The sequence below is a fragment of the Vulpes vulpes genome, chromosome 3 (genome assembly GCF_048418805.1).
Source record: "Vulpes vulpes isolate BD-2025 chromosome 3, VulVul3, whole genome shotgun sequence".
NCBI classification, from domain to species: domain Eukaryota; kingdom Metazoa; phylum Chordata; class Mammalia; order Carnivora; family Canidae; genus Vulpes; species Vulpes vulpes.
In genome coordinates, this window is record NC_132782.1 from 7,813,738 (window position 1) to 7,828,314 (window position 14,577).

The 14,577-nt window shown below is 34.3% G+C and overlaps 1 protein-coding gene across 2 annotated transcripts in view; it reads left to right on the forward strand.

Moving 5' to 3' along the window:
* PSMD14 (proteasome 26S subunit, non-ATPase 14) overlaps positions 1-14,577 on the forward strand; it is a 101,616-nt gene that overhangs the window by 82,474 nt on the left and 4,565 nt on the right. For both annotated transcript variants that reach the window (XM_072751721.1, XM_072751722.1), the window contains exons 9-10: positions 2,892-2,966; positions 6,104-6,229. In XM_072751721.1, coding sequence (XP_072607822.1) covers positions 2,892-2,966; positions 6,104-6,229 — 201 coding nt within the window. The remainder of the gene's footprint in view (positions 1-2,891; positions 2,967-6,103; positions 6,230-14,577) is intronic.

Below are 14,577 nucleotides of genomic sequence, written 5' to 3' on the forward strand. Positions count from 1 at the left end.
GTAAATACAGTAGGATAAATCATTCAAATAGTGATTGATTTTGAAGTTGATTTCACTGTAATGATTATTTGTAGACTTAAGTGTTTTGGATTTGTCATACTAACAAAATGATGAATTTCTACAGATTAACTAAAACAGCATAGAAATAACCAAGAAGTTAATCAGCAGGATCTTAAAACTCCCCTTTGTCTGTGGTCCTCCAAACCATCCTTTATCTAAAATAGGCCCTTAGACTGAAAATGAGTACCAACCTAGGCAGAACTTCCTTCTTCAATGATTGGCAGGGTTTGAGCAAAGAAAACAAGGGTCAGGATATGCAAGAAGTAAATAAATAAGCCTCACCGCTTTTAGTGAATTTAAAACATACTGTCCTAGAAACAGGGCTATAGAAGGTGACTGGTTTCCCAGGTCAGCCACTGAAAGCTTATTTAGCCCACGGTATATAATATTATAGAAAAGAATCAAACTATAAGAATGCTTCTATGAGAAACTGTTGCAAATTTTAAATAGCCAATTAGTGTGAATGAGTTGCGAACATAATCCTGTTTTAATGAAGAATTGCCTGAATTTTCCTAAGTCCATCATATGTTTGTTAAGTGTAAATTAAAAAGTTAAGTAATGATATTTTAAGAAATTTCCTAGCTATATAACTTTCTCCTTGATCTGCCTGACATGCTATGGCATTTGCTAGTATATTCTGCTTAATTTGCAGTTTGACTCCTCCAAAAGGTTAGTTCTCCCTCTTGATAAAACTAATCTTCTGTTTGGCATATGCTGCCTCAACTTGTCAACTAAATTGGTTAATTTGAGAGAATTTGTTATTCACCAAGGCTGTGTTTTTTGGGCTCATGTAGAGGGAGGCCTGTACTTGGCCAATTTACTTGTGATTTGGAATGTACTGGGGGTACACAGCAGGTGAGTAAGTGAAATTGGAAGACTGCTTGAGGATATCGTTTTATTTAAACTTACATATTTTTAAAATAATTATACCTGCTGATCTTTCATGCTGCCCATGTTAGTCTTAACTGCTATTATCTAAATGATGTCATTAAAAATCAAGTATAGGTAATTGCCTTCAAATACCAAACTGTATCTATTTGAGCAGTGTAGTTAATCTCCAGAATGTGGACTCTGGGCCCATTGGTTTATTTCTGTATTTATTGGCCACAGATAGCCCTTACTAGCTTTATGGCTGCTATGGAGAATTATGTAGTTAGGGCATTGCACAAAGGTGCTTCGATGAGGGGGCAGTTAGTAACTGAAATCTAGTGCAAGTTTCACTCTCCAGTCAGGCTTTATCCACTGGGAGGACTAGGTACCTTCTCTAATTCTTCCACCCAGGGGATACACTTCCTAATTTACGTAAATATGAGTACATATTAAGGAAAACCTGGATTAATTCTACTTGATCACAGCATTTCTGAGCACTGAAATTTGATTCACTACTGATGATTATTGAGATGGATAAGTTTAATAGATATACTTAGTACTTTAATTTTGTACATCAACCATTTTATTATAGCAGATGTTAGGATAGGAATGGATTGTTACAGATACATATCTAAAATGTTACAGTACTTGGTGGAGTGATTTTTTTGCTAGCAGAGTTTTAAAATAAGACTGCCTATGTTTTGTTTTTATCCTGATCCTTTAAAGTATAAAGACTTAATCCAAGAATTTCTAAGATACACTGTAGCATACTACGGTAGAAAAAATATGGGCTTATGGGCTTTGGAGTCAGAAATACTTGGGTTCAAATCCCACCTTTGCCTTGCTATATAAAACTGGGACAAATTAAGATTTGAGTCATATTTTCTTCATCTATCAAAATACAAATGGAATCAGCCTACCTTACTGAGTTGTTAGGAAGGTTAGAAGACCTAATAGGTAAAGCAGATACTGGATACTCACTAAATGTTTCCTCCTTCTAGGCCTACTTCTTTTACCTCAACACCTTAACGCCTTCGCTATAAAAATCCAATAAATAGAGAGTGGAGTGGTGGTTTTGGTTAGCTTTATCTTCATATTTGAGCTAACCGTAAAGCCCTTACTGTTTTTATACTTGTGGAAAATAACTCCAAGGTGTATTTCTGTACTATCATGTCTTTCTGGGTTGATAGGGTCCCCCAGAGTACCATTCTGAACCACATTTGTACATCTGTTGCCAGAGTTCAATATTTGAGCAGTTGTGAATGGATTTCATCACAGGCAGGGTTATTGTTTCTTAATAAAGCCATGTCATTAGCTTAAATTTTTATTATGATCTGCCTGTTTGTCTTAGAAGTCAAGTGCGGTGGAAAAAATTCTGGTTAGTGAGATTGCCTGTCACTGGTTAAGATCATGAAGTAAATATAAATAGACCCAATAAAGAACCAGCTTCACTTTGTTAATTTGGAGACATATGTGGGACACCATTATTTGAATCTGTTAGAATTGAATTAAGAAAAAAGGGAGATCCTACATTAAATCATGGGTGAAAAAATAAGTGTATTATTATGACTAAATATTAGGCTTTTCTTTTGAAGTAACAAAGTGCCCCCCCGGATATTGTAAAATCAGACTTTTAAATTATTATTATTTATAAATTATGAATAATTAATTTATAATTTAGATTATGATGGGGTCAGACCCTATCTCTGACTCTGAGCAAGACTACTGAAACTGTTGAATTTGTGCTGCTGTGCATGATATTTTGAAGAATATATGACCCATACCTCTAAACCTCACTTCTAAACTTGTAGTGAAGAAAAAAAATTTTTTTTTCATTTAATCTTTATTTAGGTTAAAGCCTTTTTTTAGAAGATAAGTTTGATCAGTGGTTTCAAACTTATTTTTTACATGCAAAATGTTAATTTGTCCTTTAATCATTTATCTAATCTTTAATCATTTAGGCATTAATTCATGGACTAAACAGACACTATTACTCCATTACTATTAACTATCGGAAAAATGAACTGGAACAGAAGGTAAGTTAAAATTTTTATATTAGAGAGAGGGGGAAAATCCTTTTTCAGACCATTTAAACTATTACCTAGTATATTTGAGTTTGAATTGTTGATTTCTTTCATTGATGAGTTCAAATATTTTTTCATTCCTAATGAATTGTGGGAACATAAAGGAATATTTTATTGGACATATTGGAAGATATTTTACCTTATTGGTAGGTGCTAAAATAAGAGAATAAGTAGGAAACAAACATTTCTGTTTGATTTTATGATTAATTACAAAAATCTTTCTCCTCATTCTGTGTTTTTCTGATTATCTTTTTCCAATAAAATGCCTTTTTGGCACTTTCCAAATTTGAAAGGAATAAATGAGATTGTAATTGCATAGTACTTAAAAAGTACCTTTTTTACATAGGGTAAACTAAAGGTGAATCAAAAGGGAAATTTTAATCAAAAGGTAGTAGTGTTTTAGATATTTAAAGCTAGATTCTTACCGCTTTTTATACTAGGCAGTTTTTAAATTTGGTTACCTTAAAAACTACCTAGTACCTTGGTGGGTTAGCATTCTTTTGTTTCTACTATTTTAGAATTATTTCATCTAATGCCACATATTTTAAGTCTGCCTCTTGCATTTTGAAATTACAATCTGAGCTGCTTTTTTTTCTTTACTATTACAATTAGTCATCTTCCAAATTAGCTTTTTGTATTTCTCTCTGATAAAGACTTAAAATAATTTTTAAGAACATCGAGTACTATTGCTAGCCAGTAAGTTCTGGTTCCTATGTGATTCTCAAGTCCAAACAGGGTAAGTAATCGGTAGTAAATAAGACCTTTCTTAACTGATCAAAACTGTTCCTCATAAAGATGCCTTAGAAGGGGATTCTAATACATGAGATAACTGGGAAGTAGAATAAGTTGAGCTGTCCATATTGCCTCGTCTTTCAACCAGATGGCCTCCATTTTTAATGTCATTTATATATTGTGGGGAAGAATGTACTGTATAAGATTTTCATTGAAAGAAGAATTCTGTTTTGTTTTTTTAAGTTTTATAAACCATGTTTTAAAAGGTCAGAGCCACCAGTAAACTCACCTTGAGCATGATGAGGAGTGAGGGTCTACAGGAGCCCACCCGTTCTTCCTTGGCCCAAGGGGGGACACAGCCATAAAGCTTTCTTCCAGCTGCTTGCCTATGTCCCAAAGATTGTATCTGCTGTGATAGATTTAGTTGATAGATTGAAATATATTTTTAACACTTATTTTTAATTTTTATAGAATAGGTACAGACCGTGAAAAGGATCACCAGTCAGATACAAACTGAAAAGTTTATTCACGTACATAAATACTTCATCAGTCTAATATCTGTTTGGAAATATCTGGCTGGTTAAATCAACCTTTCCCCCTTTTTGATGCCCCTAAAATTTAGCTACTATTCTTGGCATAAAACATACACACATAAATACCTATATAAGTTAATTAATGATATGATTATGCTCCTAGTAGCTCAGTTGAGGAGCTTTTATAGTACCAGAAGCCCTGCCTTTACTCTTATCCCAAGCTATATACTTACCTTCAGACTTAACTCAAGGGTAACAATGGAATCCTTCTTTATTCATGATAGGAATATCCACATGCTCTGTGAGAACTTTGCTTTTGAAGTGGTAGGAAAATTCAGTTCTTAATTATAGGTACCTTTGTAACATATATAGTTGCAGCTGCACCAAAATTTCCCGAAGATATATTTTCTAGAATACTTCTCAGTGGAGAAGATGAAAAGCAAAGAAATTGGAGTTACTTGTGCAGGCTTTTTTCAGTTTTTGGTAAACTACTCTTGTCCCTCTGGGCCCCTGAATGGGAATGTAGGAATTTGGAGCTTTGTGTCTTGCGGTCTCAGGTAATTTTTGACATGCAGCATATTCTCTAGCATACAAAAAAAAAAAAAAAAAAGACAAAACTTTGTATGACATATAACTGCAAAATTCTAAGCAAGTGGAGCAGTTTTTCTTAACTAAACTTGACACTTCTAGCTGTATCTTCAGATCATGAGTTGTGGATCTCACAAAATATACTGGTTCTAACAGTAAAAGCAACAGCTATTTTTTGTTTACAAAATATTTTTCAGTCTTTTAAAGAAATTCAATTTCAACTAGAGAACATTTATAGAGTTATAAGTCTAAGAAAAACTCTCTTAAGACTCTAAACTTGAAAACCTAGGAACTTCAAGAAAAATATACTCAGGATGAGTCCAGTTTGAGAAACAGTGAACTAAGGTGTTTAATTCTGTGATCTGATTCCAGTTTGCTGATTTGATTACAGACTGGACAAAGTTGTGATTTCTTACCCAGTTTCATGACTTTTCATTCTGACAGTAATGAAGTTTTCATTTTAAAAATTACAGATGGAATACTAGAAAAGAAACTTGGAGAGTATTTAGTATGAGCCCTTACTTCCTAGATATGTAAATTGAGGCTCAGAAAGATTTAAATGAAGTCATTCAGTAAATGAGGCATTTACCTCCTTACCATGGACTTCGAAAGCTGGGCTATGGAAGTATTGGAGACCTTGTATGTAACATAGTAGGTAATGAGTAATGAGTAGGAATGAGTAACATACTCATTCATTCATTTGTGCATTCAACAAATGTTTATTGAATGTCTGTTATGATATATAAGGTATTATTGAATCTACATCTTGGTGATCTTAAAATCAATAGGGCAAAACTACTCTTTTTTTTTTTCAAAGTGAGAGAAATGCAATAATAAAACAAATTTCAAGTGTTGATAGTATTATAAAAATAATAAGGCAGGTTAAGGGAAGACAGATGTTTAAGATAGTATGAGGTGACTTTTTTATACAGGATGGTGGGGAAAGGCATCTATCTCTAAGGAAATGAGAAACATAAACCATGCAAACAAAGATAAGGAAAATAGCCTTTGAGGCAGAAGGACAGCAAATACATGGTGTTAGAATACTCCTTAGGCTTTATTAATATAAATTTAGGAGAATCCTTATTCGAGTTTAAGTTAATAAAATTCAATTTTAAGCTCATTAATTCTGAAGGTTTTTTGGTGAAATTGTTTCTTAAGACAAATGAAGGAAGTATCCTCCATACAGGAAAATAATTACTTTTTCTTTCTTTCTTTCTTTTTTTTTTTTTTTAGATGTTGCTAAATTTGCATAAGAAGAGTTGGATGGAAGGTTTGACACTTCAAGACTACAGTGAACACTGTAAACATAATGAATCAGTGGTAAAAGAGATGTTGGAATTAGCCAAGAATTACAATAAGGTGAAAGTTACTTCCAATATTTTTTACTTACAATTTTTGGAATACGTATGATTAGATGCAAAACATGGCATAAATATATATATAGTTAAAAATAGAGTGGCCTGTTTTATAGATCAGATTAAATATTTTGGACTTTGCAGGTCATCCAATCTGTTGGCAGCTATTCAACTCTGCTGTCATAGTATAAAAGTAGACTTAGGGGGATCCCTGGATGGCGCAGCGGTTTCGCGCCTGCCTTTGGCCCAGGGTGCGATCCTGGAGTCCCAGGATCAAGTCCTGCATCGGGCTCCTGGCATGGAGCCTGCTTCTCCCTCTGCCTCTCTCTCTCTCTCTCTATGTCTATCATAAATAAGTAAAAATAAATCTTTGGGATCCCTGGGTGGCGCAGCGGTTTGGCGCCTGCCTTTGGCCTGGGGCGCGATCCTGGAGACCCGGGATCAAATCCCACGTCGGGCTCCCGGTGCATGGAGCCTGCTTCTCCCTTTGCCTGTGTCTCTGCCTCTCTCTCTCTCTCTCTCTGTCTCTCTCTCTCTGTGTGACTATCATAAATAAATAAAAATTTTTAAAAAAAGTAGACTTAGACAATAAATAATGGAGTGAGTGAACCTGTGTTTCAGCAAAACTTTATTTAATAAAACAAGTAGCTGGCTACATTTGGCCTATGGGCTGTAGTTTGCCAATCCTATTATAGACTGTATAAAATAGTTTTACATTTGAAATTTCATTATCGGAGGGCATTTTCTTGGAAGGGAAAGAGAAACAAGAAGATATAGGATAATAACAATAGCATTTAATACTTCTGTATGTAGTTTAGTTTATGAACTTTTCTTTTTTTCATTTAATAAGTGTCTATTGAAAACCTGCTATGTGCCAGGCACTGGGGATATGGTAAGAAGCAAGAGTTGTCTTCACAGAACTTATTTTCTGGTAGGGAAAACAGAATAAAGAAAAAAACAGTATAAAAATATATTGTGATTGATGCTATAAGAAATAAATAAGATGATGTAATGAAGAATAACTAGGGGCGATCACTTTATATGAGGATGTTTAAAAAGTTATATTTTGTAGAATATATTTATTGTGGAAATATTTATTGTGGGCTAAAATACATGTGGCCATAATATTTTCGTTCACAACTTTATATTCTTTTAAAATTCTGAAATTGAAAAAAAAAATACTTGAGCTACGACTTAAAATGTATCTTCTGTGTTGTATTAGTTTCCAAGGGCTGTCATAACAAACTACCATAAACTGGGTGGGTTTTTTTGTTTGTTTTGTTTTGTTTTTAAAGATTTTATTTATTTATTCATGAGAGACACACAGGGAGAGAGAGACAGAGAGACACAGGCAGAGGGAGAAGCAGGCTCAATGCAGGGAGCCCTACATGGGACTCAGTCCCTGGTTTTTAGGATCACACCCCAGGCCAAAAGTGTTGCTAAACCGCTGAGCCACCCGGGCTGCCCTAAACTGGGTGTTTTAAAACAAATAGATTCCATCATGATTATCGAGGCTGTAAGTCCAAAATCAAGGTATTAGGAGGGCTGTGCTCCCTCTGAAGCTAGTCCCAGGCTTTCTTCAGTTTGTGACAGCTTAACTCCAATGTCTAACTAAGGTTAGGATTTCAAAATACTGTGTGTGGGAGGGGGGGGGGACGCCATGATTCAACCCATAACACATATTTTCCAGCTTTCTTGACCAAAAACCCACATGAAGAATAGATTTTACATTTTGACCCAGTACATGCAAGTGTATATGTGTGTATATAGCAACAAAAGTTTTATAAAATAATATTTACCCTTATTACATGATACTGTTTTTTTCCCATTTAACTCAATTTTATTGTTTCAATTATATATGCATATTATATATACATACATATAGCTTACAACCCATTAATGTATTGACAGCCTGTAGTTTATAAAACATACAGATTATACACTGTTTTTGTTTTTGTTTTTGTTTTTTTTCAAATGTTTATTGGATATCTCCTATACAAGTTGCAGTGGGAAACAGGGATCTTTCCTTCATTTATAGGAAAGCAGAGTCAGTAAAAAATAGTTCACAAATGAACCAGAATTGGTGTGTTCCTTGACACACACATTCAATGTATCCACAGACCAGCTGTGTCAGTATCACCTGGCGTCTTGTTAGAAATGCAGGTGCTCGTACCTACTGGATGAGAATCTACATTTTATCAAGATTTCCAGGAGATTTGTATACAAGTTAGAAGTTAGCAAACACTGCCCTAGAAAAGTCCAATCATACTGAAGTCCTGTAGAAATTCAAAGGTACTTGCTTTTAGTCGTGAGAGTCCTAGGATGCTGTCTTAGAGATAACAGCATTTTACTTTTTAAAGATTATTTATTTATTTATTTATGAGAGACAGAGAGAGTCAGAGACACAGGCAGAGGGAGAAGCAGGCTCCATGCAGGGAGCCCGACGTGGGACCTGATCCCAATTGTGGGACTCCAGGATCACGCCCCGGGCCGAAGGTGGCGCCAAACCGCTGAGCCACCGGGGTTGCCCCGCGAAATGGAGGTTCTGTTTAGAAGCTTATTGTTACCTAAGCAAAGGGTATTAGGTACCTGTTTTACTGCAGTGGCATTGGGAACAGAGGCATCAGTAACCAAATAAAACATGGCACCCATTGGATGGATGAAGTAAAAGGAGGAGGAGGATCAAGGATGAATTCAGGGTTCCCTGCCAAGGTGACTATAAGTATGTTAGTACTGTTAAAATTTTCCAATTTTTAGAAGTTGAAGGATTGAGAAAGGAGATAGAATTCTATTTTAAACAAGCAGTGGAAATATAGGGCTAAAAATTATGGTAGAGGCTAGAGCTTAAGATTTTGGAGACAGTTAAAATTGATGTTGGTTGTCACACCAAAAAGTAATATTTCTCTTTTTACATTAAACACATCTTACCAAAATAAATATTAGCCAAGAGACAGTGTATAAAATTTGCCACGTGTAGCAGGAAGTCTCTGGAGAGAGCTTAGATTTGAAAAAATGTTGATGGGCCCATACAAACAAATTCCAACAGAATTGGGTCTGGCTTTGAAGAGCATGCCCTGATTTATATGTAGTGTTCCAGCTGGAAATCTCGGTTGATTCTAGATTATAGGGGGAAAAATTCTTTATAATGTTTCTAGTATATGTTTTCATATTGTGATATTAAAGAGAGAGAAGTAGTTTATCATACTTAGAACAGTTATTAACCTTTTATACATTAGTGACTTAAGTAATATTATTCAGCAGACTGTAGGAATGGCTTTCATTTCTCTGTAACATTGCAAGTTTAAGTAAATTCATATTGGTACCACTGCCAGGAAATAACCTATTTATGGTTACTGCTGCCCATCCACAGAAGTTTTTCCTATTTTACAGTTTTAAAAAATCTCTGTAGTACTCAAAAACTTGTAAGGTTTGGTTATAAAATGAAAACAATGTGTAAGCTGTGATATGAAGGAGTCCAAATTTGAGAATGTAATTCCCTCTGTGATTGAAAGAGAATGTGGTGGAGTTTTTAGTAACACTTAAAATATAAAAAGAAAGGCCCATGCTACCAATTCTTCGTAGTATTCTTTTTAATTGGTTGGTGTTTTAAACTAAGGTAATTACCGTTAGGTGCCAGTTAGCTCCTAAAGTGAAAGAAGATTAGAAAATAATTAAATTCCTTTGTCCCAACTTTTCTATTTCAAGTCTGAATTCCACACAGAGATTCTGCTTCATTACTAGTCATGATTTCCCTAATTACTGAACTACAACACCCACACTCTGTTATTCCAGATCTCCTAATTTATTCATGCTAAGATTGCATCAAATTTTAAATTATTGATAATATTTGATTGCATATTTGTAAGTGAATGTGGAAGTGAAAAATGAATTGTAGAAGAGTATTTTAAGAATAACATAGAGACATAAAAATTTGCCTTGTTTTCAAACATGTAGTCCTGTAAATTCTGATTTCTGACAGTTTGCCTTTCAGATAGAAATAGTGCCTGCTCTGTAACCTGAAAGAAAATTCAGGTACATTTTTTATATATAAATATATTTTTTTACATATAAAACATAACTATATGATTGCATTTGGTTTACTAGAGTAGCTATTTTAAGTAGGAAAATGTTTTATGCTAGTGCAATAAGATAAGAAAAACAAAATAAAATGTAAATATTGGGGAAACCAGGACAGATTATCATTATTTAACTATGATAGGATATGTTTGCAATCAAACAGAAACCTAAGAGACTAAACTAGAAAACTGTTAGAATTGTTACAATAGAGAATTATGTAGGTCGTAACCAAGCAGTTACATAGGCTGAAACCAGTTGAAAAATATAATAGGCAAATCATGTCACAGCATCCAAAATTACAAAATACTTAGAAATAATTACCATAAGAAATAAATGTATAAATGTGTATGATTTATTTGAATAATACTAAAAACAATTGTGAATAGATTCCTTTGTTTCCAAATAGGGAGATTCAATATTGTAAAGCTATGTAAAGAAATGTCAAGTTTTCGAAAGATTACTTTAATGCTAGTAAGAATATCAATGAGGTTTTAAAGTTTTGATAACTTGACAGTAAAGTTTATCTGCAATAAAAATAATAACATTTATTGAATGCTTGTTAGGAGTCAGACTGGGAGAAAATACTTGTACTGGTAACAGAGAAAGGGCTAGTATCCAAAAACTGTGTAATATCCAAATAATCCCTATAAAATTGTTTTAAAAATTAATAATTTGGACAAAACAGCTAGAAAACTGAAGACAAATGGCATATAAACATGGGGAAAAAAGTTCAACCTTATTAAATGGTCAAAGAAAAAAATTATAAGTAGAATTTTTTTTTCTTTCAAATATAAAAAACAATTTGGCAAAATGCGTCACTGGTGGGTAAGTAAAGTGACATAACATTTTTGGAGGCCATCTTTCAATTTTAAATGCATATAAATTTTTAACATGTTCTCTTTTAAAGGTTTATTATGAAGAATAAAATTCTACAAGTACCAACTTCGAGAAATATTTACAACTTGCTATTATATAAAAAATTAAGTTGTAGAACAATATGAAAAGTTCCTACTGTGTTACCTTCTCTTTTCAAAGATACCTATCTCACATTTATCTCAACATACTATGTTGATAACACTGTCTGCTCAAGGGTAGAAAGTAGGGGAATGATATATTTTAGGTAAATCTTAAATTATTTTCAGTTTTTGCATTAACCGGGTGTTACTTATATCTAAGATTGTGTTAGCTTAAAGAGGCAATGGTTTCCTTAAGATAGAAGTGTAGGTCTCTTGCAACTCAAGGCCAGTATGAAACTTTGAAGTCATCATGGACCCAGATAGCTTCCTTTTTTTTTCCCTTTTGGTAAAGATTTATTTATTTATTTGAGAGAGAGCATGCACGTGAGCATGTGGGAGGAGGTCGCAGAGGTAGAATTTCAGGCAGACTCTGAGCTGAACACGAAGTCTCACACAGGGCTCTGTCTCACAACCTTGAGATCATACCTGAGCCGAAACAAAGAGTCAGATGCTCAATGGACTGAACCACCCAGGTGACCCAGACCCAGATTCCTTCTATCTTTTGCTCCACTACCATTATATTGGCTTCCATCCTGTAGATATCCTCATGATTCAGGGTCATTGCTAGAGCTTTAGCATCCCATCTGAGTTCCCAGCAACAGGTAAAAAAGGTAGGGCAAAAGGGGGGAATACTTCCCAGCTAAATCAGTTCCTTTCACAATCCTTTTCGTAAGTCCTACCCAGCAGCACTTCTGACTCTATTTCATTGGCAGAACTCAAGTGGACACACTTTGCTTTGAGAAAGGCTGTATAGTGTGGTCTTTTACCTAGGAACATCACTGTCTTTAATAGAATCAGGGTTATATTACCAAAGAAGAAGGAGAAGAGAAATGTTGGGTAGGTTCAAATAGATTCTGCCATAGAAATTTTTCCAACAAGCTGAACTATAATTTCTATTATGTGTGCATACGCAAACATAGGATCTTTATTATGTGTCCCTGTTTTGTGTAATTACACTTTAAAATTGAATTCCCTGTAAGATTTTTAGAAAGAACTTATGCGCTATTCAGGCCACTTATTAAATCATGGATTTGGCTTAATTATTATTCAGGATGTGTCATTAAAAACTAATCTAATCATTTCCTAAATTGTCATGAATGTTGCTTCAAGGTCTTTGGAGATAGTACAGTTGAAGTCACATTGCTTATTGGCCGTATGGCTAAATGTGTCTGCATCATTCTTTGTGCACGCTCCATTTTTGTATATTTCATTCTGCATTGCAGTTTGAGATTTATAGGCAAGTAAAGCCCAAATATGAGCTCCTTGAAGAGCAAAAGCTATCTTATTCAGAACGAGTGAATATTAAATATATAAAATGAAAATTCTGTTGAGGACAGGTATAGAATGTACTGGAATGTTATAAGCTATTCCAAAAGGAGTGTTAGAAATATTTTTTTTTATAATAGAAGTATTCCTGGAATTAACATATAGTTCCTTAAAAGGAGGGGGGTGCCTAATTTCTGCTTAAGTAAAATGTAGATTAACTACTTCACTGGGATGTTTTAAGGATTCAGTAAATTAACATACTGATAGTGGTAGGAAAGCCAATTTTATGTTCTCCATACTCACACATCTTAGCCTGTCTCAGATTTCTAATTGTTTCATGTTTGTTAATTTTGCTTTCCCAAGTACGTTTTATAAAAGTCGTTTCTTTAAACTCATTCTCTACCACCTTAACCTAATAATGTGATTTTCGGTTATATAGTCATATACTAAGATTGACTTCATCGACTTCACAGAAAATCAGAAAAAAAGTGAAATGCATTATCTTAACATTCACTAGTGCAGAGCTTGTTTAATGGTGAAAGAAATTACCATATTTTTTATGGTAATTTTTAGAAATTTAGAAAGCATGTCCTTAAATGGGAGCATGGCATGTTATAGAGTGAAGAAAGTTAACATTTCAAGGGAAAAAGAAGCCTCCCAAGGACCAGAGAAGTACAAGTGGAATGAGAGACATGACATCATAAAACCAGAGAGGTTAAAGGATTAGAAGAGAAAACAGGTATTGGAGAAACTCTTAAAGGTGTTCAGAAAGTTCAAGAAAACGGAGTTTGTTGAAATTTACCTGGTGGAGATCCTTAAAAAGGTGTTAATGAAGTGCAGAGAATCCAGTCCGTATCTGTTGAAGGGAAAATTAAATGGTAGAATTTGAGATAAAGGTTTTCCATTTAAGAAATTTGACCATTACCAGAAGACAGAGAATGAAGTTAATTGGGTTTCATAAAAGCCTCTTTAAGATGGGGGTACGTCTGATGGGATTATGATAACATAACAGGCCAAATTCTAGGAATTTCTTAGAACTGTGCAGACCGTGCATGATGGGATAGCCATCTGGGGGTCTTTGTTGATAAACTGTTAAAAACGTTTCTAGTGTGAATAGCCACAAACATTTTCAGTGCTTTTTTGTTGGTTGAGTAAACCGAAGAGCATGAATGCAAAAGCAAAATTTGATGCCAAATCACAGAAGTTGCCATAAACACAGAAGTTCCCCTAGTGAGGACACTGCCTGTGCCTGAATTTCATTTGTTTCTGCTGCTACCATTTCTTAATTTTTCCTGGTGACTAGCCAGATTAGAACTATGAATGAAGACTGGTCTTGCCCAGATGGTAGATGAGATATAGGTGACTTAGGTAAGTGAAGAAAATATTTAGGGGTTCGATGTGATGATCGGGTCTGATCTGGTCTATCTTAGAATGAAAGAGATGTGCTTATTCTTTGTCATGGGGGTTTGCAACCTTAGTATATGCCTAAATCTACAGCTGCTCCTCATTTTCCAGATGGCATCTATGGCTGAGAGTACTTTTTACCATCTGCACTTCTCAAAGAGTTTGTGAACTCTCTCTTTTAATTATTGGAAATGGAAAAACTAATTGGTAAAGTGGTGAAATGATGTAAAAGATTTTTAAAATTAAGTTAGTGCTTTTCACATTCTATTTAACCTTTTAAATAAGATCAGTGTTTTAAATGCTTTTTGACTTTCATCTTTGCATACCTGCCATCTTTGATATTTGCAGTACTCCAAAATACTTTGTAATAACTATTTTGTCTATTGACTGATATTTTGAGTCAGATTCCAAGATTCTTACCTCCGTCCAATACCGTACTGTGTTTTTGACATGAGCATAGAGCAACTAACACTGAATGAATGCAGAGTACAAACTTACTTGAATCGTTCCATTCATCTAATAATGTTTTCAAGTCGGTAAGGTATAGTCTCATGATTTGTAAAAGTAATTGAGAAAAACTTTTTAGGTG